The sequence below is a fragment of the Falco cherrug genome, chromosome 1, assembly GCF_023634085.1.
Source record: "Falco cherrug isolate bFalChe1 chromosome 1, bFalChe1.pri, whole genome shotgun sequence".
In the NCBI taxonomy this organism is placed as follows: Eukaryota; Metazoa; Chordata; class Aves; order Falconiformes; family Falconidae; genus Falco; species Falco cherrug.
Genome location: NC_073697.1, coordinates 113,921,624 through 113,936,282, shown reverse-complemented (window position 1 = coordinate 113,936,282; position 14,659 = coordinate 113,921,624). Strand labels below are relative to the sequence as shown.

General features: G+C 39.8%; 1 protein-coding gene across 2 annotated transcripts in view; it reads right to left on the bottom strand.

Moving 5' to 3' along the window:
• Positions 1–465: 465 nt before the first annotated feature.
• The window catches only part of PITPNM3 (PITPNM family member 3), a 116,542-nt gene continuing 102,348 nt past the window's right edge, over positions 466–14,659 (bottom strand). For both annotated transcript variants that reach the window (XM_055721695.1, XM_027806200.2), the window contains exons 13-19: positions 12,305–12,421; positions 11,501–11,617; positions 8,884–9,032; positions 6,785–6,934; positions 5,732–5,915; positions 5,202–5,330; positions 466–4,829 (exon numbers count right to left, since the gene is read on the bottom strand). In XM_055721695.1, the coding sequence (XP_055577670.1) occupies positions 4,521–4,829; positions 5,202–5,330; positions 5,732–5,915; positions 6,785–6,934; positions 8,884–9,032; positions 11,501–11,617; positions 12,305–12,421 (1,155 nt within the window). In that variant the 3' untranslated portion in view covers positions 466–4,520. The remainder of the gene's footprint in view (positions 4,830–5,201; positions 5,331–5,731; positions 5,916–6,784; positions 6,935–8,883; positions 9,033–11,500; positions 11,618–12,304; positions 12,422–14,659) is intronic.

Sequence of the window (14,659 nt, the reverse complement as noted above, 5' to 3'; positions counted from 1 at the left end):
ACTTTTTTTTCCTCTGGTTTACTGGTAATTCCCCTTCTGCATAACCACTGAAGGTTTTAACTCTGTTTAGAAGTGACTTCCCTAGGTAATAGAGGAATAGGTGAAGTAATCTGTAAGAATTAAGACTATTTTCATGTAAACAAATCAAAATGGCAGTTCTCATGAATCCCAACAAACAAGAATTATCGATGCCCTGTCATTTTTACAGCTAACAAAATTTTATGCCAAACAGATATAAACCATGCCACAAACTAAACAGGAGTACTTTGGTCAAGCAAGAACCTGTTCCAAGAGCACTAGTGTATGCAAACACTTTTTTTTTTTTAAAAAAAAAATATTTAAAATAAGCAGATTTGGATCAACATCACTATTCAGGTCTGTGGAATATTCTGCACTCTTTATACAATGATATCTTTTTTCAAACTTACCTAACTAGACAACAAAATTGAATAAACAGCCATCTTGTTTTTCGTTTTGTTTTTTTTGTTTTTTTTTTAAAAATATATTGGTTACAAATTTGCTGTGAAAGCAGCACCAAAGCGTAAGATGTCTTCCAGTAGCTACACACACACACACACAGAAACACACACCCAAAACCAAAACACCACAGTTGTGAAGATGTGTTTTCACAATATCTCAGGTAAGTCTACCACTGCTATTGATCACATCCATTTTTTACAGTAATTTAAAACTGGATCTGTATCAACAGGACAAAGAAGTAAATGCTTCCAACTGTAGCCTACTTTGCACTGACTTGTTCTCCTGCCTTAGCACCTGCTGGAATAAGGTTTTGTGTTTTACGATTTCACTTATGCTTACTCCATTTAGCACGTCAAAAGAACATGCTTTTCTGTAACAGACTGGAGGCACTAAAGCTGCTAGAACTAAGTCTAACCCATGTTCCTCGGGCACCCACCATTCCCACCTGAGTTCTCTGTCCCTTTTCCCATCTGTGTATGCTTTAACACTTCCACAGCCTAAAAAGTTTTAAGTGCTGACTGCACAGAGACTGCAGCAATGAGGACCTGCAGTAAGAAGACTGTAGGATCAGGCTTATCCTCAGCAAACGGCTTACTTAGGAAGACTGATAATCCTTCCATGAAAGCACAAGTAAAACTGAAATCCAGTTGCAAACTGAATGCCCATGAACACCGCATGCAGTTTCCTGTGGACAAAGTGTATAACTAAAATTCTGACCAGAAGGAAATGATTTAAGAGAAAATACAACTGAAAAAAAATATGCTATAAACCCAGTGATTGATTCATCAGACAAACCTCAGGGATCACCCAAACATAGCTGGGGCAGGGCAGGGGTGGGAAGACAGTGGTGCAACGTGCCTGAGGTCCCCAGCTATTGCCACAGAATATTTCTTGAACTGCCAACCTAGTTGAGATGTCTAAAATCACACTCACGCTTGCCTGGTTCATATTCTCAGCTCCAACAGAAGTTGTTTTACCACTTCAGTGGAAACTGGCTAGGGCTTTCAAAACAAACGCATCTGGAATCTGATGTTTCAGAAGATCTACTCCTAATTAACATGAAGCCTTAACCTCCAAGCTAATGCCTGTATCACTGTTTGCCAAAGTGCTCAGCTGGAGGCACGTGATCAGGAGATAAACCATTCTATCCCTGAGCAATAAGTAGTGTTGGAATTATGCAAACGCCACAGAAGCTCTCATATATTGTAGGAAATAAAAGTCAGGGAAAATATTTTCAGCTTGATTTCAATACCATGTGTAGAAACTTTGAAATTGTTACCACTCTAAATCATGCACACACACACACACGCATTTGTTTTACTACTACTAGTTCATAATATTAAGAGAAGCCAACAGAGTGACTACTTTAAAGGTGACCCGGTTATTAATAGAAATATACAAAATCAGAGTTTTCATGACATGGTACCCTGCAAAATGACATTGTGTCTGCAAGAGTAAACGACAGACCTTAACAACGTAGATTTCTCTAACCTTGTGCTCAGGTGCTAGTTCCTTTAATACAGTCAGAGAATTACACACAGATCCCTCTTTTGAAAGGAAGTATTTCTACTACAGCAATTAAAACAAAAAATAGATTTTGGAGTCTCCTGGATAATAGAGGTAAATGGCTAAAGCAACATTAGCTTTGAACTTTGCAGCTGGAATTGTGATTACTGTCAGGAGACGTGCTACACAGCACCCAGTGCTTAAAAGACCTTTGTGATCAATCAATGTTGCTTTTAGGCCACCTCAGCAAATTTTAAATTTGCCTAGTGAGTTCCTCCCTCACAAGCCTACTTATAGGCTTCCCACGCCTATTTAAAAGTAACGAGCAGGAACATGCTAACAGTGAACAGGACTAGAGGGAGACGGAGTCTGGTGTACTTGTGCAACCTCCTCCTATCTGCAGAGGACAGGAGAAGAAACGGACTTTGTGATTAGAATTAATACACACAGTGGGCCAAGACAGAACACAGAATAATTCCTCCAAGCCTATGTGTTAAAGAACTGTGAAATTACTGGGAAAGCATTTGTAAACCTGAAGACTGCTTCAAAGTAGTCTGTCGGTATCTTTCACTTAGCTTTTGTGGCTGGCTGACTTGGCAACCCAGCATAAAACCCCAGCCTCCTGTAAAGTAGTCACCTGCTCCTGATTAGTATGAACCACCAAACTTTTATTATCTTTCCTAAATCTTCAGCAAAGATTACCCCTTCCCTTAAAGGAAGCATTATGGAAAAAACCAAATTACTGATGTGCCAGATCTTTCAGGAAGTTTGAAATAGGTAACTGACAATCTTGCCAAGTAACATTTAAAAAACTAAATCAAAGATCTCCATTTATAAGCTACTTTGCTGCCTTTTAAGGCAAAAGTCATATTACTATGCTCTTCAAAAGCACACTGTAACTCCAGTGCATACAGAGTACAGACTTGGGTTTACTTCTGCACTGTCGTAGTAGTTTTCCTTTGCATTTCTTGTTTGCTTTACACGCCAACTTTCAAAAACATGAACCAACAGATTTGTCAAGAGACTGTTTCTGGTCTAGCTACACACTAGGAAAACCTGAAAGTAACGTGGGGAAGCATGACACCCTCTCCACGCCAACTCCCTGAAATTAAAAACAATCCAACCAACCAACCTGGAAAAGAAATCTATTGACCTGAAGCTTTCTCAGTGTCCATAGTCTGGTTTTAACTTTTAAAGAAAGAGGGGTTTATGTGCAGTTGCAACTTCATTGCAGGTTTTAAAACATGCCTCGGTTCAGTCATGAAAGTTCTCTTGGTGAATTTAGTGCAGTGGAAGTTCCTGCATGAAGAATCTGCAAACTGCTACTATCTTAAGCTAACTACACTACTTCAGAAATATTACCACTTCGGGAAATTTCACATTTTACTTCTAGCGAGTTCATTGAGAGATCCAAGAGAAATTTAAATCAGTAGGAAAACATCTATTTGGCACCTCCAATTTGGCACGTCCATTCTTTGAAGCTCAAATACTGTCAATTCTAAATGCTACAGATTGTCTTAACACAGTTGCTATAAAGCATGAGAAGGTTAACTATTTACCCATAGGAATTCCATTACTTTTTTTCTCCTCCAGTGCAAAATTCTAGTTAGAGTGATGAAAAAAATGAATTGCTCTGAAGTTTGCAGATCCCTTAGTAAAAGGGCTCCCTTTAGCTTACCATCTTAGGATCCATCTTGGACTGAGATAGTCAGAGCCATCTCCTTACTCGAGTAGTCCACACATTTTGCACAGTCACCAAGTTCCACAAAACAATGTGATCTTTGTACACTTGCACGTTACTTTGTATACAGCAACACTAACTGCTTCAAACTGTGGCAGACATTTATTTCTAACATGAAGCTTTTATGATTTGGTTCATAAGTGGAGTTCTCCTGTTTACTTGACGTCCAGCACTTCACACAAACACGAGTGCCCATGTTGAGGTCTGTTGACCAACACTGTAAGCTGAAAGGAAATCTTGGGTTTAAGGCACCCAAAAAGCATCTTGCTGTACAAATCCTGACCACCCATTATTGTAGTTCCCAACTCTGCTTCCCTTGCAAGCGTATCGCTTTATTGAGAGTGAAGTGGAAACAGATACAACTATTTAATGTTTAAAGTGTAAACCTTCTCTGTAAACCCATGGGACCTACTGTGTATACCATTTTGTGTGCAGCTAGTTAGCTGATATCACAATCCTACTTCTGAGTAAAATCAGCCTGTTACAGCTTTTTCTCTTATTGCACATTTTGTTATATCTGTTCTAAAAAAAAACCCTAAGGTATTTCCTGTTTCCTTGATGGTATAAGCACTTGCAATAGTTATAGACCATTTTAAAATTTCCCAACAAACATGTCAAGAGGAACAGACTGGAAGTTCCCCAGTTGGTGTAAGAAGGCAGACTCCAAAGCAGCGAAGACTCCGAGGTACAAGTTCCCCTCTACATCTCTTAGTCTGAAGCTGCCTAAATATTATCTTTGAGGCATGCCTACAAGTTTAATGGGGTGCACCCAGGACCTGTATTCCAAAGCTCCCTAGGGGACAGATTCAAATTTTTGAACTCCACTTCGAACCCAAGCAACGGAGGGCAAATGCCTGTCATGATCTTTGTCTGATTCAGGCTGGCTCTGGGCACGCTCTGGCTTGGGGTTCGAAGAAGGTGGGTCAGGTTGCTGGACAGACATAGTCCTGCGGAGATGGTTTCTCTTGCGCAAAAACTCAGGCTGGGAGTGGAGGCCAAAGCTGCCTTTTCTCAAGATCATCCGAGAGTTGTTCTTTTTGGGTCGTGAATGGAGACTGAACTCCAGCGAGGCCAAGTGGGCTGCATAACCTTCACTGAGGAACTGAAATAGGAAGGAAAGAAAGGGAGTGACAAATTACTGCTGCCTCAACCTATGAGCTCTGTAAGGAATTAAGTTCCTATCTTTGGCATCCCAGTTAGATACCTACAGAGTACCAATACTCCTTTCTCCCCTCGCTTTTTTTTTAAAGTGACCTGTTCCATTTTGTCATTGAGCAATATGTGATGCATGCACTTGCAGATACAACTTATGACCGCTTGATTTCTCTTTACTATTCGCCCTGCCAGAAAATGCCTCATCTGAAACCAAAACTGCCCTTCTTTCTCTGAAACACTGCATGTGTCTGTGTGTGTCTGTGCATGCATTCACACTTTCCCCCTAGGACTTCCTGACTGAGTAGCAAGAGTAACTTACTTGACACTGCGCCTGGTATTTCTTTGTTGATCGTCCAACTATGTAGATCTGGGATGGTGACAGAGCCAAAACATTGTACACAGAAATATCCTTCATGGAACCGTATGCGGCACAGATTTTGATGTGGCACTGAAACAAATATTAACTTCCAAAGTGAATGCTCTATTCAACACCATGCACTACAAGGATGGCACTTGTTTTGCAATGAAGCAGTGGATTAGTTTGTTGTTAAACAACCTCATCCTGTAAAGCACAGAAAGCTAAACCTGTCTGCGTGCCAGCAAGAACTACAGATACGCACACAGGAAAGAACAAGCAGTTAGTTTACTTATTTGTCATACCAGGATGTCCCTCTGGATGTTTTATCAGCCTTCCTTGCTCTTTCAAAAATGAGGAAAGAGATGAGGAATGGCATAGAGACTTTGTGATGGCCAGTAAAATTTACTGTTCAAAAGGACGGCAGATCTCTAACTTCACTGAATGACAGTCTTTGGAAAAATGTTTTAAACCTATAAACACGCTTCTAGTACCTCTTGCATGAGATTCCGGAGAAAAATGGTCTTTTGTCGCAGTGGGTCATGAACAAGTCCATCTGAGAAGAAAATCATCCCTTGTGGGAAGTTGTGTTGAGACAACCATGAAACCACACGCTGTTTTTGCATATCTGGACGGCCAGTAATATAGATAATCAGATATCCCAGGTCCTGCCAATGCCTGTCAGAAACAGCACATAAATTATGTAGGTGCAGAAAGAGAAACAATACCCACTGGTCAGGTCAGCATTTCTTTGCTCAGCACAGACCCAGACAGAAGTTAGATGTTATCTTCCAACAAGTGGAAAGCAGCATGCCCAAGTCTCTGGTCCTGTCGAGAAATTAAGTAACGATGTCTACATCTTGAGGGAGACTGAGGGAAGCAAGAGACTCTTATGCAGTATTTTAGATAAAATTTGAGAGCTATTTAAAAATGTATTTAGAATAGACTACACATCAAGTTCTGCTACCTTTGAAACCTTTAAGATTTTCTGCCATTTCAGCTGTAAGGAGTAGAAACCCTTGAAAACTGACATCCCTCCATTCCCATGCAAGTTCTTAAATGACAGCTGTTACTTCCCCACCCAGTGTGACATTAACAGACTTGCAAGAATGGATTAAAAGGGCTTTTAATTTTTCCTCCAAAAAAACCTCTTGTATTCATGGCACTTGATATTTTTGAAGCAGAAGTATGTCCTTATTTGAAGGTAATGAAACACAAAATACACTCTTTGCTTATCACAGTAACACATGGAATCATTATTAATTCACTGTACACATTTTAAGGCCGTATTCCCAAGAAGCAGCTTGTAATCTTTAGGCAATTTAAACCACAAATTTCCAAGTAAACCATAGCATTCTAAGACCCCTCTGAAAATCAGGCAGGCCTGACGTCCAACCAAATATAGAAATACACCTGGAAAGAATCCTGGCCTCTAAAGAAGTATTTAGTAAAAAAAAACAACCCACCTATTCTGCCCTCTTCCTTCTTATTATGTTCGAATAGAACAGTCAGAGATATAAAAAGTGAAGTGTGCAAACCTCACTTACCTGACAACATCAACGGCCCCAGGTCTGACTTTGGGGTCACTTCCCATAATTGAAACACTTGCTGCAAATGAACCATCAATGCTAAACACAACACATTCCATTCCTTGGGGAAGCACAGTCAGGTAACTTGCAGCACTGCTCTGGTCCCCTCTGGAGAGTCAAAGCAATAAAAACATTTAAAAAACAAAATGTCAGAATGTATTTTCTGCATGTTCTAGTTAAGGCCTGAAATTAGATCTGTCTGGATCTAGAGCTTCAAAAATCACTGTCAAATAAGGCTTCTGATTTCAGTCCTATGTGAGGCAATTAAAACTTAAGCTTTTAGGAACCAACTTTCCAAGGAGAAATTCGGGAGCTGACTTTAATAAGAAATCCCATGTGTATGAATACCTAAAAGAATCAGGAAAAAGCACTCCAAAACAGCCTGAAATACTCAAACACGCTACCTGTCTATATATGTACACATATAAGACATGAATGCTATGTATATGCACATACACAGCACGGAAATTGGCTACCTTTTTTTCTGGCAGTCTACAGTTACTGGTAAATTATTAGAAATTGCAATGGAAGAACTGATATGCTCCTTTTGTTGGCATGTACAACACATATCAGCTTTTCTGCACTAGATAAACAGTTGGTAATACTATTAAATACCCATCCCTCTATCCTTGCAAATTACAGTGAGAATGACAATACAGAAAAGGGGTGGGGGGGGAGGTAAAAAAAAAGCCTACCCCAAACCACCAAAAGAGAAATGCAATCATAGATGGCTTTTCTCATGGGAAGGCACGTGAGATACAACCTTCTCCTCACGATGTATTTTTCCCAAGAGGTCTTGACATTAAGAGACTAATAAAGCACAAAGTGAACCAAAGCTCTTACCATCCCATGACCTCATGTTCCCTAAAAAAATGTAATCTGAAGACCACAGCTTCTTTCCTTTAGAAAGATGACTATTGTATGATCTAGAAATTTGTATCCGATGATGAAGATTCTTACAATATGTATGCATAGCTTAATAAGCAGAAGCAGGACAATTTATTTCATTCCTGTTTTAAACTTACTCCTGCAGTCTAAAAGCCCATAGGAGCTTAGCTTCTGAATACACTTGATCTGTTTTTAGGTAACTCTCCTGTCTTGAATTGATTGTTCTGTTACACTGAACTAAAACATTTCTTCCTCCTCAATTAGCCCTACATAAGATTGCAAATCGATTTTGGCCTTGGGTGAACTGGTGGGTAACAACACATTCTGTTTCAGTCAAATTCATCCCACTGATTTAGCTGCCAAAGTAGGGATTCAAAGGAAGCTGTAAAGCTACTTCCTAAGTGGCTAGGCAGTGCAGTATTAAACTAAGGCTCCTTTATTAAACTAAACTAGACATTTATTAAACATATTTTTTTAAAAAAAGCACAGCTACCCCAGTCCTGCACCTAGGCCAACAAATTTTATTTCCCACGTCTTCACACTTCATACTTTACTTAGCACAGAGATTTTTAAGAAATGCTGGAGAGCTGATTGGTTCTATCTCAATGAATTGTTATTTTCAGATGCTGGGTTGTTGGCTTTTTTTTCCTTTTTCCCCACTGAGAACAAGCATCGTCTTGAGTACACAATTAAGGTAACTCTTTTGATCATCCTGACATTAACAGATATAAACAGGTGGCTGAGAGCAAGGCAGTACATCCTTTACTGTTAATTTCAACAAGAAAAGCTTCTTATCAGTCCGAAGAACACAAAACCATACCCTTCAGCAGTCTTTTCCCCAATGAACAGGCTGCAAAATATCCCAAGTCATAAATTCTTGCCACAAGAAGACTGATTGCAGTCATCCAGTCCACATTATTTTGCAAAACCAAGTGCTCCTAAACTGAATTGCACTGAGGGTTTGTGTTGCAGTAGAGATAAGCCCATTGGCCTAGGCACCTCCAAGCTGGCCGGTAAACAGATGATCACTGCTTTAAATCTAAGCTGGCAACACAGTGACAAGAACAAGAAAAGGAAACTGACAAAAATATCTCTCTGCACCCCCTTCAATCTTACACACCTTCGTGTCTTCCTGATCACAACAACCCATCACAGCTTGAAGCCATTACCTGACCACCATTTTGATGGGATACACACCAACTCTCAGTCTCTTTTGTTTGGGTATGTTGTAGGATATCCGGCCACTGCTGTTGGATATCTCTGTGTCAAAGTACACCCACCTACCCGAAGATGGCTCAGTCATTATGAAGATATCAACCTGCAAAAACACCAAAACAGTCATCTAGTGTGATAGCAGGCAATGCCCCTATTTACAAGGCCTGCCAAGCCTATATCACGTTAGTATCTCCAACTATGGCTTGTACTAAAAGCTTACAAGGAAGTTTGAAGGAACTTGCACATCCAGTAAAAACTTCACAGAGGAGCACAATACAAGAGTTTATCACTTTCAACATTTAAAGCACTCAGTTTTAGCACTGCAGGTGTCAAAGAAAGGTACAGAGCTCAGAAATTTCGTAGGAACGCCAAACTAGAAAAAAAGATAATTTCAACTTGCATGTGTGTATTACATTTTTGCACAGTAAACCTACAAAACTGAAAATTCCACCTGGTTATTAGCAAAATTAAATCCTTCTCAAATCATAACCTTGCCTACAAATGCAAAACCTGAACACTTCAAATTATTAGGATTTTTTTTTTCCAAAAGGCTTCATCAATATAGCTTTCTTCAACAGAAATATTTCATCAAAATTAACACCCAGTGTATGAAATACTTTGTCTGACTTGAACTGGCACTTTTTAGCACTAAGTAGATCAGTAAATCTGAAGGAGGTATCTGCCAAGCTCTCCTTCTGCACTTAATTTTTACAGAATTTAGGCATACAAGGTTTATGTGGACTTCAATGCTCAACAGGCAGCCAGCCAGATATTCTACAAGATCCGCCAGCAGCTTACGAGATCATGCTTTTGTACGGGTATCTTTGATAACTCTGCAGATAGGCTCTTGGATATAATGATGTTACGTGACATTGGGATGTAACTGTAACACTAAATTTATTCTGAACAGATGAAATTCAGAACTGATTTTTTCAAGGGATGAGCTTTCGTGCAAGGAAAGAAACGACAGGTATTGCTGAATCAGAAGCGTTACCAGGACCAAACAATGGGTTTATTCCTTTCTTCTGCTTTTTGACTGCAAAGTGAATTGACAGTTTGAATACAGATGTGTACCAACTTCCTCTTTCCCACTAGGGAAGATGGGAAAGGAATGGCCTTTCCTCCGACAGATTCAACGGTCTTGTGATAAAAACTGTTTCTTCTACTTTCTGCACTGTACCAGTTACAAAGTGTCCAACTTTTGACCTGAGGTATTGCTAGGATATAGGCATAAATAATGCATGTTAAGAGATCCATTACATACACAGCAGCCTTCCTGACTGTAGATGTAATTGAAGATCTTCAATGCAATCTAATACACTCAGATAAATTTAACTGATGTTTTGAACTTTTGAGAAACGACACAATGAGGAAATTACTAAATCTTGGAACCATACAATTTTGGTGTTCTTCAAAGGACCACTAATGATCCCTTTGTGGCAGAAGAACCTTATCAATGAATAAAATGTGATCAGATTGAAGAAATTTATAAAAGCCGATGAAGAAATTATTAAAATCTTCAAAATCAGACAAAATCTGTGATCCTGTCTTGCCGTAAACTCAAGCGATGGGGCTGCTTTCAGGTTTTTTTACAAACCATATGCAACAAGATTGAAGCAGTGACAGTCTTAAAAACACAACTGTAACTTAGATTGACAGTTCAATATGTACCAGCACAGGCATGCTGAATTCTATGACAAAATCTTAGAAGCAGCACATCACTTATGTCTTGTGGAGTTGACTAGCAACACCCAGCTGTGACAGAAGCATGGTCATCAGAGACATGGTTCCAGAAACATCCATCCCTCCTCTGGACTAGCAAATATACTCCAAAGAAGGCATGCCATCAGCAGGCTGATCCCTGGAGGGATCAGGTTAGTGCTGCATCTTAGCAGAATGGCATCCACAAAACAGGCCAAGTAAAAGCCTCCACGCTTCAGTTTCACCCTCAGCTCAGCAGCATCGCTCTTAATTTCCACAAAAAATCTTAAGTGTCAGTGAATATGAACAAATGTGTTCATTTAATGCTTGGCTTTGTTAGCTGTAAGGCTGGCTACTGCAGGCAGCTTTAGGAGTGACAGTTCCAATTGTGTCATATTATTACTAAAATTCTGAAACTAATCTTTACTCTTCCATGTATAAGAGAAACAGCAGCCACCTAGCCTCTAGAATCCCTGTTCCTTTATCTAGTTGTCTTACCTAGATAGAGGGATATACATTTTTCTTTTAGTGATTTGCCAACCACTATAAAACTCTTTCCTCGTTGCTCAAGAAGTTAATAGTCTCCAGTAGGTGGTACAATTGGATGGCAGGTTGACAAATCACTGCACAGCACTCATCATGACCCAGAGGAGACGGTCAGCATCATGTAAGGATGAAAACTGGGAAAAAGGCCAGCTATCAGGAAAGCCCACTTACAGCTGATTTTTGCCAAAGTGATGGGGGCTAGTGACATACCTCTCCTCACTGTAAGGCTTTCTCTGGTACTGTACACTCATGTATAACATGCAACAACTGTTTCTAGTACAAGTTGATTCAGAAACACAAGGAAATTGATTACTCAGACTTTACCTTTTCACCTGTTAAAGCCACCATGTCCAAAGGTCCATACATAAAGCGCCCGACTAGTACCTGAGGGCCATCTTCTGCTGCAATGACATCATTAGCTCGGTGATTAGCAGTCACATTCTGAAATGAGAGCAGAAAGTGGGAAAGGTAGTGTTTGCTTTTGTAATGAGGCTACTGTCTCTATTATGATCTTATGAACAGTAACACAGAAACAGTCCTGGACAGTGTCTGAGGTATGTAACAGTGCACCTTAAAGCATCTAGCATAACTGTGCTCCTGTTTCAGCTGGAGCATATTTCCAGTAATGGTGCGTTCCTGAATAGACTTTCTATTAAGAATGCTCAAGATGACCAAATAAGAGAGAACATTCAAGGGAATACCAATTATCTTTCACTTCAAGTGGTACCATAAATTCACATGATTATGTGCAAGACACATGCATCTTAACTGACATTTCTAACTGAAGTAGCATTTGAAGAATGAAGAAAAGATTTTTTTTCTTGATTTATGGATTCATCTAGCATATAAGAAAATAGAAGAACAACCTCTTTGCTGAACTGGAACTTCAGGCCCCTCTGTTACCTAAAGAAAGAAATGTACTTTCTCCCAACAGGCAGTGATGAACCAAGAATAAAATGTTCCTATTCCATAACTGTTAATTTGTTTGCCTCTGGATTATGTTAATAGTTTTCAGCTCTTTAATAATATTCAGTTATATAAACTCATGCTTTGGGAGATCAAACCCCATTTAAATTGCTCTCAAATCCAAGTTCCATAGCTGCCACATATATTAAGATTTGTACTCACTCTCAATTTGACATGTGTCCTTTTGCGTAGCCATTTTTCTCGTGGATTGGATGGACTCAGTGTTGCCGGATCCAGGTTGTCATTTTCCTTCAAATTTACATTTTCATACCTCATCACCTGAAATTATATTAATATTTTAATAAACAGTGTGTGGCCTGCGGAGTCCAGGTACTTGGCAAAGAAAGGGAAAGTACACTGATGCCCCAGCTGAATGATACTGCAGAGCCACAAGCACAATGAAAGCAGAAAAAGGTACATGCCATATGTTCACATTAATGGTATAAACAAATAATATAATATTTATTTATATATATATAATTTTATAAATAAATAATATAAACTGCTTTCACTCTGTGGGCCAGTACTTAACCTCAAGTACTTACCAAACAGCTTTTTTCATTCACAATAGAGCTTGCACATTCTTCCAGAGAAAATAGTGAACATTAGGATAGTATCACGTGACAGTCACCTCATCTGCTCATGGTCTGCAAAGTCAGTAAAGCAGCTTAAGGCCACAGAAGTATTTTTAAATGTCCTGTAAGGGGCAGAGGTCAGATTCCTGACTCCACCTGTATTGATTTTCTATACATACAGTCAGACAAAATTGCTCTTATCGCCTTTTGGATATTACTCACCGCTGCAGTGGGTGATAGGTTCTGGATGTGGCCTGTGGCTAGTAACGTCTGATGATAAGAGGACTGTAGCTTGTGACCATACAGAAACCCAATATGTTATACAAGCTACACATTCCTACAACCTAAATATCACATGCTTACCAAGAAACTTACATGTCAAATTCATGTGGGTTATGCCCTGTTTCAACTGAAACCACAAGCCCTGTCTTACCGAAATCTGTGGGTTGCACTCTGGGATCACGGACAGTGTGAGGCTACTTCATTTTGAGCAAGAATTAGACTCATCAGCCTCTTTCACAACCTGGCAGAAAATTACTCAAGCTGAACAGTTGGTTTTCTGTGCTGAAGTTTTCCACCCTGGGTACCCTTCCTGGAAGAGTGGCCTAGAATCATTTTGAAAGATGTCTCATATGAAGTCCCTTGACTAAAATCCTGCTGCATTCAGCCTTAGCAAAGCAGTTGGCTTGCAACAAATCATAGTACTGCTGAGAGGTCAGTGTGGTTTTTAACAAATTTGCATAAATTCTATTCACTGGAGGCCAGGTGCATGAAATACATGCATACCCAACAGTGCATTCAGGAGCCATTAGCCTTAACCTTAACTCCCAGCAAGGGCAGAATGTCCAGACTATGCTGGAACTAACCACTCCTTTATGTAGTGCTGTAAGGTCACATATTGCTTTACATGCACGCTCCACATGCTTGAAGAGCTTACTAAATTCTAAAAGCTGTAAAGCACATAAAACCCCCCACATTAAAAAAAACCCAACAGCAACACAACTTGATATTAAGGTGCAGAAATAACAAGTAGAATAAAGCAGGAATGATTGCTAACAGACAACTGGGCTCAGGGAGGCATTTGGAAGGAAAAATGGGAGAATGCTGTGATGGATTCAAGGCAAAAAACATCCTGAGAGAGAAGACGAGACAACAAGAGCTATAAGAGACCTGCAATGTAGAAGAGAAATGTCTATGTACAATTATCTAGGGCCTCTGAACAGAAAAAACATGGATTTGCATCCTGTTGCTTCCAGTAGAGACCTCTCCTCTCCTCTGGGATAAGCATCAAATAAGATTCCTGTTCTGGAGACCGTTTTTGTTCATGGAAAAACTCTTCAACTTTTTCTTTGTCTTGGTTATGGTGACACTAGTTATAAACAATTTTTTTTAAAATCAGCTTGTAAAATTCTGCACTGCTTAATGATACATTTTGACTGGAATCAGATACACTAAAGGATGTTCTGAAGGGACAGCAAGAGGTTGAAGGACTCTGAGAATTTCATCTATTAAGCCCAGCAGTTAGAAACTCTGCAAGTGGTCTGGTTACCAGCCAGACTGTCTGCTGCACACTCCACTCACAGACTGACATATAAAGAAGGGGATCTGGTACAATTGCACAGTCTGACTCAGCAGCAGTTCTGGACTGGAGGGAACTGAGCCACTGAGATTCCATTCCCAGGAGCTACCGGTAGGTGAGCCTCCAGGGTACTAACTTCATTGACAGCAGCACTGGAGGCAGGAGGTAGAGGCAGTTAACTCTCAGAGACCAGCTAAAAGGAGTTGAGAGAGAGGCAGCCACACTGACACCTGCCAAATTGTTTTAATGAAATAAAGTCACTGTGCTGTTTTCTACATTATCCTCTCTACTGTTTGCCTGGCAGCAGCTGTTTCACCTGCTGGATGTAAAAAACACACTGATTCTTGTGTTAATCCAGATTAA